At 56.3% G+C, this 22,964-nt stretch overlaps 1 protein-coding gene across 3 annotated transcripts in view; it reads right to left on the bottom strand.

Annotated features, from left to right (window-relative positions):
* LOC144952085 (basal cell adhesion molecule-like) overlaps positions 1 to 19,341 on the bottom strand; it is a 48,193-nt gene extending 28,852 nt beyond the window's left edge. For all 3 annotated transcript variants that reach the window (XM_078882490.1, XM_078882491.1, XM_078882492.1), the window contains exon 1: positions 19,007 to 19,341. In XM_078882490.1, the coding sequence (XP_078738616.1) occupies positions 19,007 to 19,043 (37 nt within the window). In that variant the 5' untranslated portion in view covers positions 19,044 to 19,341. The remainder of the gene's footprint in view (positions 1 to 19,006) is intronic.
* Positions 19,342 to 22,964: the final 3,623 nt, after the last annotated feature.

Below are 22,964 nucleotides of genomic sequence, written 5' to 3'. Positions count from 1 at the left end.
TCTAACCCAGAAAAAACCTTTATTATGGATTCGGGACATGCGTTGATCTTGTGTCCTTATTACATTATCTGTGGAGGGTCACAGGCGGCTCGTGTGCGTGGTTGTTTCGTGTGAAACGCGAACGGGCCGAGCGTTGTGGCTGGCCAGGGTCATGACTTTCACGCGCGGAAAGGAATTTAAATATTTATTGTAAAAAAATAAATATGCAGAGATGTTAGTTAGTTTTACCCCCCCCCCCACCAGTTGTGTTGTTGTTTTTTTTTATATTCTTAGTGACCCCTAACATTTCTCAACTTGATTCGGGAAAAAAACGTGTGGTTGGATTTCAGAGAATGGTGGAAATTTTGTGTCAGTGGGTGAGAGGGTGTGGACGTGAGATGGTGTGTGGAGGTGAGATGGTGTGTGTGTGTGATGGTGTGTGTGTGTGATGGTGTGTGTGGGTGAGAGGGAGTGTGGAGGTGAGAGGGTGTGTAGGTGGTGGTGTGTGTAGGTGATGGTGTGTGTAGGCGAGGGTGTATGTAGGTGAGGGTGTGTGTAGGTGAGAGTGTGTGTATGTGAGTGAGTGTGTGTGTGTGTGATGGTGTGTGTGGGTGAGAGGGAGTGTGGAGGTGAGAGGGTGTGTAGGTGGTGGTGTGTGTAGGTGATGGTGTGTGTAGGCGAGGGTGTATGTAGGTGAGGGTGTGTGTAGGTGAGAGTGTGTGTATGTGAGTGAGTGTGTGTGTGTGTGATGGTGTGTGTGGGTGAGAGGGAGTGTGGAGGTGAGAGGGTGTGTAGGTGGTGGTGTGTGTAGGTGATGGTGTGTGTAGGGGAGGGTGTATGTAGGTGAGGGTGTGTGTAGGTGAGAGTGTGTGTATGTGAGTAAGTGTGTGTGTGGGTGATGGTGTGTGTGGGTGAGAGGGAGTGTGGAGGTGAGAGGGTGTGTAGGTGGTGGTGTGTGTAGGTGATGGTGTGTGTAGGCGAGGGTGTGTGTAGGTGAGGGTGTGTGTAGGTGAGAGTGTGTGTGATGGTGTGTGTGGGTGATGGTGTTTGTGGGTGAGAGGGAGTGTGGAGGTGAGAGGGTGTGTAGATGGTGGTGTGTGTAGGTGATGGTGTGTGTAGGCGAGAGTGTGTGTATGTGAGTGTATGTGTAGGTGATGGTGTGTGTAGGTGATGGTGTGTGTAGGTGATGGTGTGTGTAGGTGATGGTGTAGGTGATGGTGTGTGTGGGTGATGGTGTGTGTGGGTGATGGTGTGTGTGGGTGATGGTGTGTGTGGAGGTGAGTGTGTGTGTGTAGGTGAGAGTGTGTGGAGGTGAGAGTGTGTGTAGGTGGTGGTCAGTGTGGGTGATGGTGTGTGTAGGTGAGATGGTGTGTAGGTGAGAGGGTGTGTAGGTGAGAGGGTGTGTGGAGGTGAGTGTGCGTATAGCTGAGTGTGTGTGTAGGTGGTGGTGTGTGTGATAGTGTGTGTAGGTGAGTGCGTGTGTGTAGGTGAGTGCGTGTGTGAGGCCACCCACCGCCCTCGTGTGCCGTGCTGGCCTTCATAGGTGCTCGCTAACATCAGTTGCCCCAGTAATCTGTTTCAGGCTACACGGGGGTGTGCAGCCTTTACAGACAGCTGTGTGTACACACACACACGTACATGTGTGTGTGTGTGTACACACACACACGTACATGTGTGTGTGTGTACACGTACACACACGTACATGTGTGTGTGTGTGCACGTACACACGTACATGTGTGTGTGTGTGTACACGTACATGTGTGTGTGTGTGTACACGTACACACGTACATGTGTGGGGAGCTGTGGCTCTGTGATTAGCGTTCGCCCACATCGGGAGTCGAACTTGTGTTGCGCAAACAACTCCGGGTTGGATTCCTGTCTCCCCCTCCTCCTCCTTCCCGCTAAGTCACCCCCCCCCACCCTAAACAAGCATCACAAAGACGGCGGATCTGCACCCAGTGTGAACAGCGCGTCTCACTGCCCAGTGACAGCCCCTTTATTTAACCAGGTGACAGCCCATTGAGGTGCCGCGTCTCTCGTGACTGACGTCCTTTATTTAACCAGCTGAGAGTCGCCACTCGAATCAATTAGCCCTTGCCCCAACAGCCTGCGTAGGCTACACGGGGGATCTTTATCTTTGGAATATTCAGTGAGTGTGTGTAGGTGGTCAGTGAATCTGGTGACCCGAGTTCGACTCCCAGCCACGGCTAACATCAGCGGCGAGTGCTCCACCTCGTCACCAATCCAGGAGCGGCTAGCCAGGCCGGCACATGGAGGGACTTCATCCAGCAGTGGATCGAGCAGAAGCTGAGCGGTGCTGCTGCTGCTGCCCCTCTCGCCGTGGCGTCCCGCGCTCTCGCCGCCTGTAGCCAAACTTCACCAATGTCAACTTCTCTCTCTCTCTGTGCACGTGGTCGGCTGCGTGCCGACTTTTCCGCTCTCGACCACAGCGGTGTTCAAGTGTCAAAGTTCCGAGGTCGGAAATCAGAAAACTTTCATTTTTCTCCCCATTTTCACAAATAAATAAATAAAACGCTGCAAGGGCTGGGCCAGCGGTCAGCGCTGCACCAGGAACTGGTCAGCGCGAGTTCGATTCTCTGTGGTCAGCAGCGTGCCGACCACGGTGCCACCCATCCCCACTCGGTCTCCATTTCATCATCATCAGCAACGGTCAGTCCACTGCTGGATGAAGGTCGCTCCCACGCTCCACCTCCTCCCACGCTCCACCTCCTCCCACGCTCCACCCGCGACCTCCTCCCACGCTCCACCTCCTCCCACGCTCCACCCGCGACCTCGTCGCTTGCTCCACCTCCTCCTCGGCCATCGCCCCTCGTCGTCACGCCGCCTGCTGCCCGGGCCCCCACTCATCACCTCGAACCGGATGAAACAAAACCGGTTCAAAACCGGTTTGTGCCGCAGGCAATGCAAGGCCGTTCATCTCCGACAGCAGCGCTGCGGCTGCTGCTGTCCAGAACGCCCCGGCTCCACTCTATCTCCCGGCGCGGCAGTTGCTGCAACTCGGGGAGTTCCCCACTCGTCCCGCTGTGGTCGGTTGGCTACGTACGGTACGAAAAAAGTTCAACATACCGACATTCGGTCGGTCTCGCGCGCTAACCGCTGCAGTTGCATCCATTGCTCGCGTTCCGCTGGAATCAGAAACCGGTCCAGGAAGTCAGGCAACCGCTAACCGGTCCCACAAACCGGTTAGCGGTTGTCCGGCTTTCCACAGCAGCCCCGGAGTAGCAAGCTGGGTCGGGGCCGCGAGCCGCATCTCGGGGTCAGTGGCCATCGCCCGTGGAGCTGCCGTGGGGACATCCACGGCAGGAGAGGGACGCGGCGTGGGGGGGGGGGGGGAAGAGTCGTCTCGGTGCTAACCGCTGCGCCACCGCTCCCCTTGCACACCAACAATCCCGCACCGAAGACAAAGACAAAGCTTCCCTCCCTATACGCTTAACAGATGTATAGGGCAAGTGCTGTTAGCGAGCACCTATGAAGGCCGGCACGGTACGAGGGGGTGGGTGGCCAGCACCACGCCAGGCCGCTTTTGTTGCCAGAGTGGCATTGTTTGCGCATCGCACCAGGGAGGCCCAAGACCGGATTCAAATAATCGTAACTGGTGTTGGTGGCAGTGAGCGGTAATCGAACTCGGGCCGCGGGGTTCGCTGCGCGGCGCGCTAACCGCTGCACGACCGCATACGAACACTCCCAGACACCCCGAGGCACACACACACACCCAGACACACCGAGGCACACACACACACACCCAGACACACCCAGGCACACACACACCCAGACACACCGAAACACACCGAGACACACACACACCGAGACACACCGAGACACACACCCTCTGCACACCGAGACACACCCAGACACACCCACACACACCGAGACACACCCAGACACACCGAGGCACACACACAAACACCCAGACACACCGAGGCACACACACACACCCAGACACACCCAGGCACACACACACCCAGACACACCGAGATACACACACACCGAGACACACCGAGACACACACCCTCTGCACACCGAGACACACCCAGACACACCCACACACACCGAGACACACCCAGACACACCGAGGCACACACACAAACACCCAGACACACCGAGGCACACACACACACACACCCAGACACACCCAGACACACCGAGACACACACACCGAGACACACCGAGACACACCGAGACACACACCCTCTGCACACCGAGACACACCCAGACACACCCAGACACACCGAGACACACCGAGACACACCCAGACACACACCCTCTGCACACCGAGACACACCCAGACACACCCACACACACCGAGACACACCCAGACACACCCACACACACCGAGACACACCCAGACACACACCCTCTGCAAAGTATAAAACAGTCAAACCTGTGGAATGGGACAATGAATTTGGGCATTACACATTCGCGTGATCAATAATTCAGCGCGCATCTGCCACAGCCGACGCGGAGCGGATTTAAAGAGCTCCTAGGGCCGCCGAGGCTTCCGTGCTCGGAGGGGGGAAGGTCGTCGTGCCAAGGGGAGACGGAGTCGGGGAATGATACTGGGGGAAGGGGCGAGGTAATGGCAGAGATTGGGAAGCGCCGGGTGGATTCGTGCTTGGCACAGGATCAGTGGATTGGGAAAGCCTCCACCCAGCAATGGATTGACCCTGGCTGGTGACTGGCACGAAGCAATATCAGCAGCAGATCTCGGCTGTGCGTCAGCAAGTCCCCAGGACGATTCGGACTGCAGCGCGGTGGTGGTGACTCTCGGGCCTCAGAGCGAGAAGGGCCTGGGTTCGATTCCCGACTCGGATGCCTCTGTGTGTGGAGTCTGTATAGACTCCTCCTGTCCTACAGAGTGAATGAGTGGAGTTTGTGTGATCTCCCCCTGTCCTACAGAGTGGAGTTTGTATGATCTCCCCCTGTTCTACAGAGTGGAGTTTGTATGATCTCCTCCTGTCCTACAGAGTGAGTGAGTGGAGGTTGTGTGATATTCCCTTGTATGGGTATTGGCCCACAAATCCCCAAAACTTAAATTGTATATTTAAAATCACTCAACTGAGATCACACGCGAAAGACTTGGCAGGACCCTCCTCAAAACGAGTCTCACGACTCAAGTAAACAATGTTGAACGGGAGTCGAACCCGGACCGCAGGGTTCACGGCGCAGCTTACTGCGCTACGCACGAACACACGGACACAGATCCCCTACAGCCTGAACAGACTGTTGGGGCATGCGCCGTAAGCCAACACCTACTAAGGCCAACACGGTGCGCGAGGGGGTGGGTGACCAGCACCACGCCCGGCCGCCTTTGTCTCCCCAGTGGCGATGTTTACACACCGCGCCAGGTACTCACTTTAGGCAGAGTCGACCTAGGAGAGCCCCAAGACCGGTTCAGATCACCGTCACCGGTGAAGGCCGTGAGCGCGCGCTACGAACCCGGGTCGCCGGGTTCGTAGCGCGGCGCCGACCGCTACGAACCCGGCGCTCCCCACGGAGTCGCGCCGCGTGAACGTGTCGCTCGGACACGTGGCCCGCTCGGACACGTGGCCCGCGCGGTCCCAGGCGGCGGCGTCAGCGAGCGGAGGCCGCGAGACAATCGCCGGGCCGCGGTGACGGCAGCACAGGAAGCCGCCAGCGTCAAGGCCCCGCAGGTGCAGCGGTCGCCACGGGAACGCGCGGCGCGCACGCAGCCGCCTCTCCCACCCACTCACCTCTCCCACTCACTCACTCACCTCTCCCATCTCTCCCACTCACTCACCTCTCCTACCCAACCCATCGCTCCGACTCGCCTACCTCCTCACCCAACTCTCTCCCACTCACCTATCCGTCCCACTCACCCACGTCTCATACCCACTCACCTCTCCCACTCACCTACCTCACCCACGTCTCATACCCACTCACCTCTCCCACTCACCTACCTCACCCACGTCTCATAGCCACTCACCTCTCCCACTCACCTACCTCACCCACGTCTCATAGCCACTCACCTCTCCCACCCAGCTCTCTCCCACCCACCCACGTCTCATACCCACTCACCCACTCATGGGGAGCGGTGGTGTAGCGGTTAGCGCTACGCTACGCTACGAACCTGGAGACCCTGGTTAGATTCCCGCTCACGACCAACACCAGTGACGATTATCTGAACCGGTCCTGGGCCTCCCCTAGGTCGACTCAGCCTCAAATGAGTACCTGGTGCAGTGTGTAAACATCGCCACTAGGGAGACAAAGGCGGTCGGGCGTGGTGCTGGCCACCCACCCCCTCGTGTACCGTTCCGGCCTTTATAGGTGCTCGCTAACAGCACTTGCCCCTACAGTCTGTTAAGGCTACACGGGGGATCTTCGTTTTCTTTGGTGTCTGTGTGTATGTGTCTGTGTGTGTCTGTGTGTGTGTGCCTGTGTGTATGTATCTGTGTGTATGTGTCTGTGTGTATTGTTGGGTTGCTCAGCCCGATGGGAGCTGGAGGCCACTGTGTGCTGGGTGAACGTGGACTCGTGCTGCAGCAGTAATCGTAGTATCATCATCCACATCAGGAAAGCTTCACAGAGTCTCTCGCTTCTTCTCAGGAGGGTCCTGCTCAAGAGTTTCGCAGCAGGGGGTGATGACGCTGCTGCTGCTGCTGCAGCTGCTCCTGTGAGGTCACAACTGAGTGAGTGCAGCGAATGTTTCAGCAACGCGATGTTTGTTTGCCCAACACGGCTGACATTGTAAGTGTGCGTGCGTGGTGAGCGGTGGGAGGGAGACCCACGGTGCCATCCAGCAGCCCTACCGAGGATGGCGACAGCTGACGATTATCCACACACGGAATTAACGTGATTATGCACACATCCCAATCGCACCGTGGCCTATCCACTCGGCAGCATCGTTGGTTTAATCGAGGCCACCTCTGGACCGGTTTAGACGGTTCAGCATCTCATCAGCAGCAGCAGTCTTTGCTCGAACCGGAGCTGGCGACCTGCCAGCTGATGAGACCACGTGGCCGAGACGAGAGCACGTGGCCGCGCTCTGTGATGCATTCCCGTGGCGTCACGCCGAGTCGCAGAATCGCGGCGCTCGCCCCGAGCACGTGACGAGGCGCAGCAGGTGCGGGCAGCCCGCGCCCTGTGCTGCTGCACGGCCAACGTCAGTGGCGAGCGGGCTCTGATGTCCAAACTGCTCCCCTGGGACGCCTTCCCCGAGGTCGTCTCGGCCTCTACATAAGTGCCTCGTCTCGGCGTGTTAAACACCACAAAGACACCGGCAGTAGAAACACACAGCGCTGGGGAGACAAAGGCGGCCGGGGCTTGCACGGGTTGTGGTCACACAACCATCACCCGCTCTCTGTAGCTACACAGATGGGCTGTGTTAGCGTAGATTTGAAGCTTTCGTGACTGCAAGGATTCATATTCTTAGGTTTTTTCGGTAAAGTCACCGTGTAGGTAAAACATCAAAATGAATTTAAAAAAAAATGAAATAAAAATCACGACGTTTCGGAGGCAACACAAGTCTCCGTCATCAGGTGGGACCGTCACAGCCAGATTTTTATTAATTTTGATGTTTTACCTACGTGACTTTACCGAAAAAACCTAACAATATGAATACTGTGTTAGCGTGCCAGTGCGTGACCGTGTGTGTGCGTGTGCCCGTGTGTGTGTGCCCGTGTGTGTGTGCCCGTGTGTGTGTGCCCGTGTGTGTGTGTGCCCGTGTGTGTGTGTGCCCGTGTGTGTGTGCCTGTGTGTGCCCGTGTGTGCGTGTGCCCGTGCCCGTGTGTGTGTGTGTGCCTGTGCGGGCCTGTGTGTGTGTGCCCGTGTGTGTGCGTGCCTACACGTAATGGTTAGCGCACTGCGCCTATGAACCCAGTAACCCAAGTTCGATTCCTGCTCACGGCCAACACCAGTGACGATTATCTGAACCGGTACTGGGCCTCCCTTAGGTCGACTCAGCCTCAAAATAGTACCTGGTGCGGTGTGTAAACATCGCCACTGGGAAGACAAAGGCGGCCGGGCGTGGTGCTGTCAACCACCCCATCGTGTGCCGTTCCGGCCTTCATAGGTGCTACTCGCTAACAGCACTTGCCCCTACAGTCTGTCAAGGCTACACGGGGGATCTTTTTTTCGGTTTGTGTGAGTGTGAGAGCGTGTGTGTGTGAGTGTGAAGTGTGAGAGCGTGTGTGTGTGGAATGTGTGAGTGTGTGGAGTGTTGAGTGTGAGAGCGTGTGTGTGTTTGTGAGAGTGTGTGAGCGTTGAGTGTGTGTGAGAGTGTGTGAGTGTGGAGCGTGTGCGTGTGGAGTGTGAGAGTGTGAGTGTAAGAGTGTAATAGTGTGAGAGTGTGTGAGTGTGTGAGTGTGAGAGTGTGCGAAGCGTGTGAGCGTGCGAGAGTGTGAGAGTGTGTGAGTGTGAGAGTGTGTGAGTGCGTGTGTGTCAGTGTGGAGTGTGAGTGTGAGAGTGTGAGTGTGAGAGTGTGAGAGTGTGTGAGTGTGTGTGAGAGTGTGTGCGTGTGGAGTGTGAGAGTGTGTGAGTGTGTGAGAGTGTGTGAGTGTGAGAGTGTGAGAGTGTGTGAGTGCGTGTGTCAGTGTGGAGTGTGAGAGTGTGAGTGTGAGAGTGTGAGTGTGAGAGTGTGAGAGTGTGTGAGTGTGTGTGAGTGTGAGAGTGTGTGCGTGTGGAGTGTGAGAGTGTGAGTGTAAGAGTGTAATAGTGTGAGAGTGTGTGAGTGTGTGAGTGTGAGAGTGTGCGAAGCGTGTGAGCGTGCGAGAGTGTGAGAGTGTGTGAGTGTGAGAGTGTGTGAGTGCGTGTGTGTCAGTGTGGAGTGTGAGTGTGAGAGTGTGAGTGTGAGAGTGTGAGAGTGTGTGAGTGTGTGTGAGAGTGTGTGCGTGTGGAGTGTGAGAGTGTGTGAGTGTGTGAGAGTGTGTGAGTGTGAGAGTGTGAGAGTGTGTGCGTGTGGAGTGTGAGAGTGTGTGAGTGTGCGAGCGTGAGCGACCCCACAGAGACCCCAGGAGGAACAACGCGTTCCACACGTGGCACAGGGAGAAGATGGTTTGTTCATTTCCATCTCGCCCGGCGCCTGTCGCTTCGCTTGCCCGCGGTGCGGGTGAGGGTTTCAGAACAGGTGCCGCGGCCAGCCCACACAGACACACACACACAGAGACACACACAGACATAAAGACACAGACACACACAGACACACACACAGAGACACACACAGAGACACACACACACAGACACAGAGACACACACACACAGACACACACACACACACAAAGACAAAGATCCAGGGGGCCCTCTGGCCGTGAGGGGCCACAGAGCCACCGCCGCTCTGCAGTCCCATATAGACACGGACACTCGTCTATGGGATACTCGTCTATATGGGATACTCGTCTATATGGGATACTCGTCTATATGGGATACTCGTCTATATGGGATACGTGAGTTTGTATTTGCTTGAACCCGCGACGATCCTTTATAGAACCACGGAGCCCACGCATGCGTCGCCCCCAATGGGGACGGAGATCCTTTATCGCGCCGTGAATGGGTTCAGTGACGCGCGGATGACGAGGGCCGACCCGGGGGCGGAACGCGTCCGGCAGGCGTCCCGGGAGAAGATGGAGCGATGACATCCATCAGCTGCGCGCGCGGCTAAGGCGGAAGGCGTTCATCCAGCAGTGGAGTTGACCCGGGCTGCTGATGATGACGATGATAATGGTGAACCCCGTGGGGTATCTGTAGCTGGATCGCGGACTCTCTCCGCCCTTTGACTCTCTGCAGGGCGCCGGGCTCGCTCGGACCTCCCGGCGCGGCAGCCGACACCGTGAGACGACGTCTCGTGTGGGACGGCTGTGATGGATGGGGCGCGCGTCTCGCCCCCCCCCACCCCCCACCCCAAGTGTGGTGGTGGTGGTGGGGTAGAGTGTGGGGACTCTCACCTCTACTGGCTCGGCGGTGGAAGAGTAGGCCAAATACCACTCCAGACAGGAGGGGAGGCTGTCTAGAGCGCCCTGGTGGCGTAGAGCGAGCAATTTCAGGGTCTGCACCTTCACCCCTCTCCAGTCCCGGGGGAGTGGGGGGGGGGCAATTTATTTATTTATCCCCCACTCCCCCCCCCCCCACTCCCCCCACTCCCCCCACCACCACCAAAGTTGTTCTGTTTGTGAACCTGGTTAATGGCTCACTCATTCGACCCTTCTAGTTTGCAAGTGCACATTAGTCACGCCGATCTGCAGCAACACCACCCACTCGCTCCGCACGGGGACCAAGGCCCCCTGCGCGTTAAAACAATCAGAATCAAACCGCTGGTGATGATTGTTGGGCTCGTTTGGCTGTTGGCGAGATCGTCCCCACAGCGCAATCGTCACGAGGGGAGGCCCTGCTACTGCTGCTGCTACTGCTGCTGCTGCTTCACAGACTGCAAGCGGTCAGCAATAATCAGCACCATCATGAGAGAGTAGAACATTTCCACGTGATAAGCCACTTCATTGAGCTACATTTGTGGCCAAGTCGCTTCTGAAAGCATAGCTACATCGCTCAGTGGGTGAAATATAAAATGAAGTGTTCAGTTTAGGCACTGGGGCGGCCGTTTGGCGATGAACCCCCCCCCCCCCCCAGTGCGTGACGAGAGGTTTGGGCTGCGCGTGGTGGAGGGACCCGGGGAGTGACGGAACACACGAGCACACCTCGGTTCTGTGTGTCCCCGTGTAGAAATACAATATACACACACACCACGACATGTTTATGTAATGTGCAGTCGGTAATCGCCAAGGCAACACCACCCCCACGGGTAGCGGGTTAAAGGTGCTCATTAGCAGCACTTGCCCCCAAAGGGCCAAGGGGTTAATTGGGGGATCTTTGTCTTTGTTTAGCGGGTGCGCGTGTTTACGTGTGTTTAAGTGTGTGTGTGTAGGTGTGTGTGTAGGTGTGTATAGGGGTGTATAAGCGTGTGTGTAGGTGTGTGTGTGTGTGTTTAAGTGTGGGCGTGTGTAGGTGTGCATGTGTTTAGGTGTTTAAGTGTGTGTGTGTATGTGGTGTGTATAGGGATGTATAAGTGTGTGTGTGTAGGTGTGCATGTATTTACGTGTGTGTGTGTATGTGTTTAAGTGTGTGTAGCTGTGTATGTATTTAAGCGTGTGTGTGTGTGTAGGTGTGTATGTATTTATGTGTGTATGTGTAGGTGTGTATCAATAACAGTGGCGAACATGTGAACCCGTCCTGGGCCTCCCCTAGGTCTACTCGGCCCCAACTGAGGAGTGCCTGGTGTGGCGTGTGAATCATCAGCGCTGTGTGGAGGAGACAAAGGCGGCGGGCGGGAGAGCCGTTGACCGCCTTGATCGGTGCTCGTTCGCAGCACTCGCCCGAGGTCTCGGGGGCGAGGCGCGAGGGGGGTTTGTGTGGGGTCAGGGGATTGGTGTGGGGGAGGGGTCGCCACAGAGGTCGTGAGGACTCCACTGATGGGAATTCTGTTAAGTAGGGGATAATGAGTTGAAGAAAGACACACACTAAGACAAAGGTTCCCCGTGTAGCCTCTAACAGAATGTTGGAGCAAGTGCTGTTAGCAAGTAGCGCCTATGAAGGCCGGGACACGAGGGGGTGGGTGGCTAGCACCACGCCTGGCCGCCTTTGTCTCCCTAGTGGCGATGTTGACACACCGCACCAGGTACTCATTGGAAACGGAGTCGACCTAGGGGAGGTCGTGGACCGATTCAGATAATCATCATCATCATCACTGGCGTCGAGCCGTGAGCGGGAAGCCAAGCCCGGGTAGCCGGGATCGGAGCGCAACGAGCTCGGAGCTGCACTACAGCTCCCCACACTCCACACCACTCTCTCACTCCCCACCACTCTCCACCACTCCCCACCACTCTCTCACTCCCACTCCCCACCACTCTCTCACTCCCCATCACTCTCCCCATCACTCTCTCACTCACACTCCCCACCACTCCCCACCACTCCCCACCACTCTCTCACTCCCACTCCCCACCACTCTCTCTCTCCCCACCACTCTCCACCACTCCCCACCACTCTCTCACTCCCCACCACTCTCCCTCTCTCTCACTCCCCATCACACTCCCCACCACTCTCTCACTCCCCACCACTCTCCACCACTCTCCACCACTCTCACTCTCTCACTCTCTCACTCCCCATCACTCTCTCACTCTCCCCATCACTCTCTCACTCACACTCACACTCTCCACCACACTCTCACTCTCTCACTCCCCATCACTCTCTCACTCTCCCCATCACTCTCACTCACACTCCCCACCACTCTCTCCACACTCCCCACCACTCTCTCACTCTCACTCCCCACCACTCTCTCCATACTCTCCACCACTCTCTCCACACCTCTCTCCACACTCTCCACCACTCACTCTCTCCACCACTCTCTCACTCTCCCCATCACTCTCTCACTCTCACTCACCACCACTCTCTCACTCTCCACCACTCTCTCCATCACTCTCCATCACTCTCTCACCCTCTCCACACTCCCCACCACTCCCCACCACTCACTCTCTCCACCACTCTCTCACTCTCCCCATCACTCTCTCACTCTCACTCACCACCACTCTCTCCATCACTCTCTCCATCACTCTCTCCACACACTCTCACCCTCTCCACACTCCCCACCACTCCCCACCACTCACTCTCCCCACCACTCCCCACCACACTCCCCACCACTCCCCACCACTCACTCTCTCCACCACTCTCTCTACTACAGTCAACCCGACCCCCATCATAAACGCGCGCAATTCTCAGCTGAGTAACTGCGTCCAGGGCTTTAATGACTCATCACGACCACCGCTTTAAATAAACACTGACTCGGCTATTTTCACACAAGACAAAGATCCCCCAGACTGTAGGAGCAAGTGCTGTTAGCGAGCACCTGTGAAGGACGGCACGGCACACGAGGGGGTGGGTGGCTAGCATCACGCCCGGCCGCCTTTGTCTCCATAGTAGCGATGTCTACACATTTCACAAGATGCTCCTGTAAGGCCGAGTCGATCTAGCGGAGGCCCAGGATCGGTTCAGATAATCGTCACGAGTGGTGACCAAGTGCGGTAATCTAACTCGGGTCGTCGGATTCATAGCGCACTGCGCTAACCACTGCGCCACCGCTCCACCACACACACACAACCTCACACAGAGACAAAGAATTGAGTCTCCATGCAGAGACCCACACTTCACAATAAGAGCCCCCCCCCCCCCCGTCTAAAGCCAGACGCCCTGAGACGGAGAACCCCTTCACAATAGCAGTCGCCGGTGACAATCAACGGCGACTCTCGAGACGTGAACGGGTCGTGGGGCTCCCTCCACCCCACAGCGCTTCGCCGACCTGCCACTGGCCGGCACAGCGGCAGCCAGCAGCATGGCGCTGGCGCTGGGAGAGGCGCTCGCAAACACGAGGCGCTGGTGCTTAAGACGGGAGAAGCTCTCGGCTCGTAATCATGGGAGTGTCCTTACCACGGACACTCAAGACAGCGGCCATCATCACCCACCATCCACTGCTGGATGAAGGCCTCCACTTCTTGTCGCTCGACGAGCCAGAGATGTTGAGGTTCTCCGGCTCGTCGAGCCCATCGTGGGCGTTTGTGGAGGCCGCGTTCTGGGGGGGGGGGGGCAGTGGCGCTGTGAGACTCCCGCCCATGCCCTGGCCCGCCGGGAGATGGCGGTTACAGCAGTGTGGGCCAATCGCCATTTGTATGGGGATAGAGCGTTGCCCCCTCGCGCAAGGCGTTCATTTTCTCCACGTGCTCCGTTTTCCTGCCACCTCGAATAATAAACACGATCCGTCATTTATCGTCTGAAAACATCTCACGAATAAAATCCCAATGATGCAGCAGTAGCAGCACCCTCCTGAAAACGTCTCTAACGAGCCCCACGTGTGTGTGTGTGTGTGTGCCGTGTCGGGGCTGGCCGTGGGGCCGGCCTGTCGAGGGCGAGCGTCGCGGAGCGTGCGGCCGGCGGTGCCCCGCGGCTTGGGCCCCGTCGTTTCTGGATCCGGACGGCTCCGGATTGTTTTGTCGACGACCTTCAGGTGGCATTTAAAGGTCGGGCTGCGGTCCGGCGTGACCCCGTCCGTACCTCGCCGGGGCGACATTTGCCACCTCGTAGCCGCAGAAGTTCAAGCCGAGGGTGTCTCTCCCTCTCGCCGTGCGGGGCTTTGGGCCATATTCCCCGGGTACCGGAAGCACCGCCGTTGGGAGGGGCCCACGGTGGGCCGATGACCCCCGAGGTTGAGTGGCTTCAAGTTCCGTGTCGCTCATTATTATCATCAAGTGGGTGTGGGCCCAGGGCACCGCGTGCAGGATGTTGTGTTTGAGATTAAGTGGAGCCGGGGAGCCGGTGGAGCCACCACCAGAAGCCCCGTTGTAGCCGAACACCGCACGCCTGCCCTGGCTTTGTGACATCCCCATGCCTCCTCTGAGGAGTCGCCGCTGTAACCAGCGACTCACCTCATCGAGTCGCTCGCCACTCGTGGAACCATCAACCGCATCAGAGCTTCCCCAGGCCGATGCTCCACGAGATCTCCTCGACGAGATGGAAACGCAAAAAGATACAACAACCCACAGCGGTGCGACTGTGGCCATGGCACCCAAACTATGGACCGCACAGAGTCAACCCACTGTGGCCTGCGCTCCTACAACGGGGGAGGAGCGGCCAAACGACACCAACTCTCGCTCTGCCGAAGCCCTCTCCTCGTGGCAGCAGCAGCAGGACCTCCCCACTGAGCATCTGGCTCGTGAACCACCAACACTGCTACGCTGCTGCTGCTGCTGCCACCATCACCACGTGCAACCGTAGAAGGTTGATACGCTGCATAATTCATCAAGCATTGGCATCATTAAACAGCGACATCATCTCTCAAACGCGACAGAAATCACCAACGAACAACCATCATCGATTTCGATGTAAAGCTTCTTTCGTGACTGCAGGGATTCATCTTCTTGGTTCTTTCGGTAAAGTCACGTGGAATGGAAATAATAAAATAATACAAATAAAACATAATACAATACTTCTCACGATATTTCGGCCATTCAGACTCTGTCTTCTCGACAGACCTATTCTCCACCTGAGGACGGCTGCTTGCGTTGTGGCCGAAACGTCGTGAGAATTATTTTATATTTTATTTTTATTATTTTATTATTTCCATTCTTCGTGACTTTACCGAAAGAACCAAGAAGAACCATCATCGAATTCCATCGTCCGGGGAGCACTCGGGCAGTGCGAGCGGTGGCGCAGCGGTTGGCGCACTTCACGACGAACCCGGCGCCGCCCCAAGTTCGACTCCCGGCCCAGGCCAACATCAGTGGCGAGTGAACACTGGACTCGAATCGATACATCCATCACGGTTGATTTATTAGTTGCTAATGTGCCCGTTCCATTACATCGTTGAGCTCGCAAATTATTTAACTAAGTGGTTTCTTATGGTCATAAAAGGGCACGCCTGTGCTGCTGTGGGTGCATACGAGAACAGGCTGGGCCGGGTTCGACATTCAGAGTCTCCTGAGCAGTCAGGCTGACGCCGGTGCTTGTGAACTGCCCGGCGTTTATTGGCAGGGATCGTCTCTGCGACGCGGCTCCCAGACGACTCCGTGTCTGTTGCAGTGATGCGTTGCCAGGAAACGCAAGACGCGTTTCGTGTGCCTTTGTGTGCGAGTGTGGGTTGGTGACTGTCTTTGTGGGGGTGTGTGAGTGCGTGATTGGGGGTGTGTGTGTGTGTGATTGGGGGTGTGTGTGGGTGTGTGAGTGTGTGATTGGGGGTGTGTGATTGGGGTGTGTGTGTGTGTGTGATTGGGGGTGTGATTGGGGGTGTGTGATTGGGGGTGTGTGTGAGTGTGTGATTGGGGGTGTGTGAGTGTGTGATTGGGGGTGTGTGGGTGGGGGTGATTGGGGGTGTGAGTGTGTGTGATTGGGTGTGTGATTGGGGGTGTGTGATTGTGGGGAGGTGAGTGTGTGTGATTGGGGGTGTGCGAGTGTGTGATTGGGTGTGTGATTGGGGGTGTGTGATTGTGGGGAGGTGAGTGTGTGTGATTGGGGGTGTGCGAGTGTGTGATTGGGTGTGTGATTGGGGGTGTGTGATTGGGGGTGTGTGAGTGTGTGATTGGGTGTGAGTGTGTGATTGGAGGTGTGATTGGGGGTGTGTGATTGGGGGTGTGTGAGTGTGTAATTGGGGGTGTGTGAGTGGGAGTGTGTGAGTGGGTGTGTGTGTGTGTGAGTGTGTGATTGGGGGTGTGTGGGTGTGTCTCAGCCTCAAATCAGTACCTGGTTCAATGTGTAAACATCACCAATAGGAAGACAAAGGCGGCCGGGCGTGGTACTGGCAACCCACCCCCCTGTGTGCTGTGCCGGCCTTAATTAGGTGCGCGCTAACAGCCCTTGCCCCAACAGTCGATGTGGGCTACACGGAGGGTCTTTGTCTTTGTGGGCGTGTGCGAGGCTGCGTGTGTGATATGGGGAGCGGTGGCGCAGTGATTAGTGCACAGCGACACGAGGTCAATTCCTGCTCACGGCTAACATCAGCGGCGGTCATCCGAACCCGTCTCTCTCCCCTATGGCGACTCGGCCTTAAACGGGAGCACGTTTTCATTGTGCACAAGTGTAAACATCGACAATGGGGAGACAAAGGCGGCCGGGCATTGCTCTGACCACGCCCTTTACCCCTTTGTGCCGTGCCGTCCTTCATAGGCGCTCGCTAACAGCACTTGCCCTCCACCGTGTGTGTAGGCTACACGGGGAGCTTTGTCTTTGTGCGCGTGTAGCAGGTAGCGCGCAGCACCCCGAACACTGCAACCCGAGTTCGACTCCCGTTCACGGCGAACATCAGTGGCGAGTCGATATCAGAACCGCTCCTGGACCTCCCCTAGGTCGCCTCAGCCTCATTCCAGTAGCTGGTGCGGTTTCGTAAGCATCAGTGCTGGTAAGACAAAGGCGGCCGGGGTTGTAGCTGTCCACACAACACCCACCCGGCATCAGCACGTGTAGGTGCTGCAGTGGTCTGTCCACTGCTGGATGACGATCAATGTGGTGTTCTCTAAACCACGTGCTCCTCTCTCGGTGTCACTCCAAACGTGCGTCCCTCCGTGATTATCCCGCGCGGACGTTTCCGATGCTCGTTCCACATTCCGCGTGAATGGCCAAGCGCTCCCGATCCATACTCCACGGCAGCTCACAACGCAGAATAACGAGTCCATGTGGACACGTGCGGCGGAGCGGCGGCGGCGGCGGCGTGAAACTCCGCAGCACGGAGAGATGGAGGTGGTCGGGCGTGGCCCTGGACCCCACCACCACCACCCCCTGGGGTGGTGCCATCGTGCCGGCCGTCATCAGCGATGCTGCTGCTGCTGCTCGCTAACGACACTTGCCCCAACAGCCTGTAGGAGGCTACACGGGAGGCCTTTGTTGTGCAGCGAGGGCACGAACAGAAACATCGTCAGTCATGGCCAACCCACTGCTGGATGAAGGCCCCGTGCGCTGCTGCACCTGCGTGCATTGTACATGTGCGTGTACACCGCACACGCGTGTGCATAGCATGTGCTGTGTACACACGCATGTACACAGCACATGTGCGTGTACACAGCACACGCGTGTGCATAGCATGTGCACGGATGCAGAGCATACACAGTACACGTGTGCTGATAGCAAGCGCTATCATACCGGTGTGCAACAGGATCTGGCGCTGCTGCTGCTGCTGCTGCCGCTGCTGCCGCTGCTGCCGCTGCTGCTACTGCTACTGCCGCTGCTGCTACTGCTGCTGCTGCCGCTGCTGCCGCTGCTGCTACTGCTGCTGCTGCCGCTGCTGCCGCTGCTGCTACTGCTGCTACTGCCGCTGCTACTGCTGCTACTGCTACTGCCGCTGCTGCCGCTGCTGCTACTGCTGCTACTGCCGCTGCTGCCGCTGCTGCTACTGCCGCTGCTGCCGCTGCTGCCACTGCCGCTACTGCCGCTGCTGCCGCTGCTGCTACTGCCGCTACTGCCGCTGCTGCCGCTGCTGCTACTGCCGCTGCTGCTGCTACTGCTGCTACTGCTGCCGCTACTGCCGCTGCTGCCGCTGCTGCTACTGCCGCTGCTGCTGCTGCTGCTACTGCTGCTACTGCTGCTACTGCTGCTGCTGCGTTGGCAGCGGTGCACAGACAACTCAACACGAGCCGTGTCTACATTAACCCGGTCGTAGCCTTAAAATAAAATAATTAATGGGCGACGTTTCAGGCAATGACCCTTATTCGTTTACGTTGCCAAGAAGGAGGGTCATTGCTCGAAACGTCGCCTGCCAGTGCTATTAACGAATATGTGAATTGCACGTCGACCTGTACGAATTGCACACGTGTGTACACACACACACGTGTACACACACACACACGTGTACACACACACACGCGTACACACACACGCGTACACACACACGCGTACACACACACACACGCGTACACACACACACACGCGTACACACACACGCGTACACACACACACGCGTACACACACACGTGTACACACACGTGTACACACGAGCATGCAGCTGATGTCGCACGCGATGCATGTGCTGCGTGTGCAGGTGTAGGGTGTGGGGAGCGGTGGCGCAGTGATTAGCGCACTGCGCTACGAATCCGGCTCACGGCCAACACCAGTTATGATTATCTGAACCAGGTCCTGTGCCTCCCCTAGATAGACTCGGCCTCAAATGAGTACCTGGTGTGATGGGTAAACATCGCATCTCGGGAGACAAAGGCCGCCGGGCGTGGTGCTGGCCACCCGCCACCTGGTGTGCCGTGCCGGCCATCATCACGTGCTCGCTAGCACCGTTTGCCACAATGATCTGTTAAGACTTTCCGGGGGACCTTTGTCTTTGTGTTTGTATGCATTTAATGCAGGACACACACACACGTGTGTCGTGCATCCCATGTACACATTCATGCACCACGTCTATACAACAATATGGACTCCACCAAAACACTTTGTACCAGGCTAGGTGCACATGTACCCGGCCAGGTGAGCACACAGACACACGCGCACAGCACAACGAAGACGGATCCTCCGCGCCGACACTCACCCGTCGCGAGCAGCAGCACGAGCAGAGCGCCCTCCATTCCGTCTCCCAGTGTCCCTGTGTCTGCACGTGTCTCTCTCTGTGTCTCTCTCTGTGTGTCTCCACGTGTCTCTCCACGTGTCTCTCCACGGGTCTCTCTCTGTCTGTCTCCACGTGTCTCTCTGTCCGTCTCCACGTGTCTCTCTGTCTGTCTCCACGTGTCTCTCTGTCTGTCTCCACGTGTCTCTCTGTCTGTCTCCACGTGTCTCTCTGTCTCTCCACGTGTCTCTTTGTCTCTCTGTGTGTCTCTCTGTGTGTCTCTCCACGTGTCTCTCCTCTGGCTCTTCTCTCTGTGCAGACTGAGGGGCGCGTCCTTTTAAAGAGACCCGGGCGGTGACGTCACCCAGTGAGTGGGCGTGGTCTCTGCGACCCCGTCGCAACTCGAACGTCAGCCGTGCTCTATCCACAGCTGGCCTGAACACGTCACGTGTCTGATGACCAGCCGTGGTCCATCCAAAGCTGGCCTGAACACGTCACGTGGCTGATGACCAGCCGTGGTCCATCCACTGCTGGATAGAATAAGTCACGTGGCTGATGGGCCAGCCGTGGTCTATCCACTGCTGGATAGAATAAGTCACGTGTCAGTAAAGTTTTTGTCTATTTTGTAGTACCCTGTGGCCTAAGAAGCTCTTGAATCTGGCTTCATCAACGAAAGCAGAGTCGGTTACCAGGAAAGCGAAACAACGTACACCAGAGGTCGCAAGTCAAATATCAACAAATACACAAGAAGAGGAAAACATGGCGAAAAATCACGCGTAGAGTGTTTCACAAAGTTATCTTTTAAATATTTAGCAAAAATGAGGATGAGGATTAAATAACATATTGCAAATAAGTCATCAACACGCAAATGGTAAAGTAGTTTCTCTGAGAAACATCAAATTTCAAGTAACGTGGCTGATAGACTCAACGCGTTCAGTGGCAATAGCGCTGTGGCCTTAAGGACTTGGAATCGGTGACGTTTCGGGCAATGCTCCACTCCCCCCCCATATTCAAATATGCTCAAAATGTCCCCCACCACAATATATTGCTATAAAAACATAATTGCTATGCTCCGTAAATAAAAATAACAACTTGCTAAACCTTGGCCACAATATCTGAACTTGTCCTCATATAAATCAACGCATAGATTTATGTTTATATGATTGTGGTTATGGTTGTACTTTATGAATCCCTAATCTCTGCCATTACATACAATGAAACAGGAAATGGTCAAAAAAAAGTTAAAACAGAGCAGTGAAATACAATACACTATTAGACATTGTAAAAAATACAAAAAAGGTCATCCCACGTGTTATTGAATTTTTTTTTATTTTAGGCAGGAAATGAGTTTTCAAATTTAGATATTTTTTCCTGGGTTGGGACCCCCAGACACCCTCGAAGATTTGGTCCCCCCCAATGTTGACTCCATGGCTACGGCCTTGGTGCACACACAGACACGTTACACAAACACACACATAATACACACGCAGTGTATGATATAGCAGGCAATGGCCCGTCTTCACAGTACACGAGCCGAGAGGCCGGTCGAGAGATGGAGTGGATATTTCCTATTATTATATTGGAGTGGATATTGTTGACAGCCTGGGGCCCGAAGAGAATGAGTGACGCGTTCAACGTGGGGTTCACACGTCGGCTTTCGCGACCAATATCATCTAGAATGAAGGTTGTTTTGGCTTAGATCGCGTTCTAACGACCGACTAGTTCTATTATGGACGTTTCACTCGATTCCTCATCACCCGTTGTGTGAAGAGGGCGCGGGAACAGTCTCACGAGTGGCATCTGATGAGCAAGAGGCAACAGGAACAAACACGTTCCATAGCCACGCGGCATGGCGCTGTCACGGACTCCCCGGTGGCGGAGTGGGTGGCCACGTGTTGTGGCGCGTGGCCACGTGTTGTGTCGCGTGGCCACGTGTTGTGTCGCGTGGCCACGTGTTGTGACGCGTGGCCACGTGTTGTGGCGCGTGGCCACGTGTTGTGTCGCGTGGCCACGTGTTGTGACGCGTGGCCACGTGTTGTGTCGCGTGGCCACGTGTTGTGGCGCGTGGCCACGTGTTGTGGCGCGTGGCCACGTGTTGTGACGCGTGGCCACGTGTTGTGGCGCGTGGCCACGTGTTGTGACGCGTGGCCACGTGTTGTGGCGCGTGGCCACGTGTTGTGTCGCGTGGCCACGTGTTGTGACGCGTGGCCACGTGTTGTGGCGCGTGGCCACGTGTTGTGGCGCGTGGCCACGTTTTGTGGCGCGTGGCCACGTGTTGTGACGCGTGGCCACGTGTTGTGGCGCGTGGCCACGTGTTGTGACGCGTGGCCACGTGTTGTGGCGCGTGGCCACGTGTTGTGACGCGTGGCCACGTGTTGTGTCGCGAGGCGACGTGTTGTGTCGCGAGGTGACGTGTTGTGGCGAGGTGACGTGTTGTGGCGGGTCACCGAGACGGGGATTCCCCCCAACCCCCGCGGCTCCAATGGGCGCCGCTCCGCACGCCTGGGGCGACGTGTGTCCATCGCCCCCTCGTGGCGACGAACGGGAAATTAAACTCCGAGTTGAAGCAACGCCGCCTCGGAACGCCGCGCCGCCCTGTGGAGAGAGAGAGAGCGGTGGGGGTTGGGGGGGGGCTCAAGCGGCAGGAGGAGGAGTAGCCACAGGCGAGGAGCGGGGAGCCGGCACCACCGGCCGTTGCCCAAGCTCTGCGGTCCTCTCTACACTACGGCGTTATCGGACTATATTAACGGGTGTGTTTACATGTGGGAGGAAACCGAAGCAAGTGGATAATACCCACGCGTGCGGGCGAGGGGGAAACACTCTATCCCGTCCACAGATGAAGATTAGTCCGCACTCTGCTATAGCGCCTTCTCCTGGGGAGCCGGGGCACGGGAAAGAAATCTCGCAACATCTTTGCATGATCCACCAACCCTGACCACTGCCCCAAGGCGGCTCTGTCGATCCACTGCTGGATGAAGGCCTCCCCAAGCCGTAGCCATCACCCAACGGACCCGCGATGCGAGTTGCAGGAATATTCCAGCTCTGAGAGCCAATGTCGTCGCTCCATCTCCGCGGTGCGCGTCCCCGCCGGCACAAGTTCCCTCTTCTCTTCTGTCTCGTACAGCGAGCAATGAGCCCTGCCCAGGGTGGTCAGCCCAGTGGCCACCTGGGCCACCCGCGGCAGGCGCGTGCCCATAGACTAACATTGCCCATAGACTAACATTGCCCATAGACTAACATTGCCCATAGACTAACATTGCCCATAGACTAACATTGCCCATAGACTAACATTGCCCATAGACTAACACTGCCCATAGACTAACACTGCCCATAGACTAACACTACCCATAGACTAACACTGCCCATAGACTAACACTGCCCATAGACTAACACTGCCCATAGACTAACATTGCCCATAGACTAACATTGCCCATAGACTAACACTGCCCATAGACTAACACTGCCCATAGACTAACACTGCCCATAGACTAACACTGCCCATAGACTAACATTGCCCATAGACTAACATTGCCCATAGACTAACACTGCCCATAGACTAACACTGCCCATAGACTAACACTACCCATAGACTAACATTGCCCATAGACTAACACTGCCCATAGACTAACATTGCCCATAGACTAACATTGCCCATAGACTAACATTGCCCATAGACTAACACTGCCCATAGACTAACACTGCCCATAGACTAACACTGCCCATAGACTAACTCTGCCCATAGACTAACACTGCCCATAGACTAACACTGCCCATAGACTAACACTACCCATAGACTAACATTGCCCATAGACTAACACTGCCCATAGACTAACACTGCCCATAGACTAACATTACCCATAGACTAACACTGCCCATAGACTAACACTGCCCATAGACTAACACTACCCATAGACTAACATTGCCCATAGACTAACATTGCCCA

Source organism: Lampetra fluviatilis, chromosome 65 (assembly GCF_964198595.1).
Source record: "Lampetra fluviatilis chromosome 65, kcLamFluv1.1, whole genome shotgun sequence".
Taxonomy (NCBI): Eukaryota; Metazoa; Chordata; class Hyperoartia; order Petromyzontiformes; family Petromyzontidae; genus Lampetra; species Lampetra fluviatilis.
This window is presented reverse-complemented; position numbering and strand designations above follow the sequence as displayed.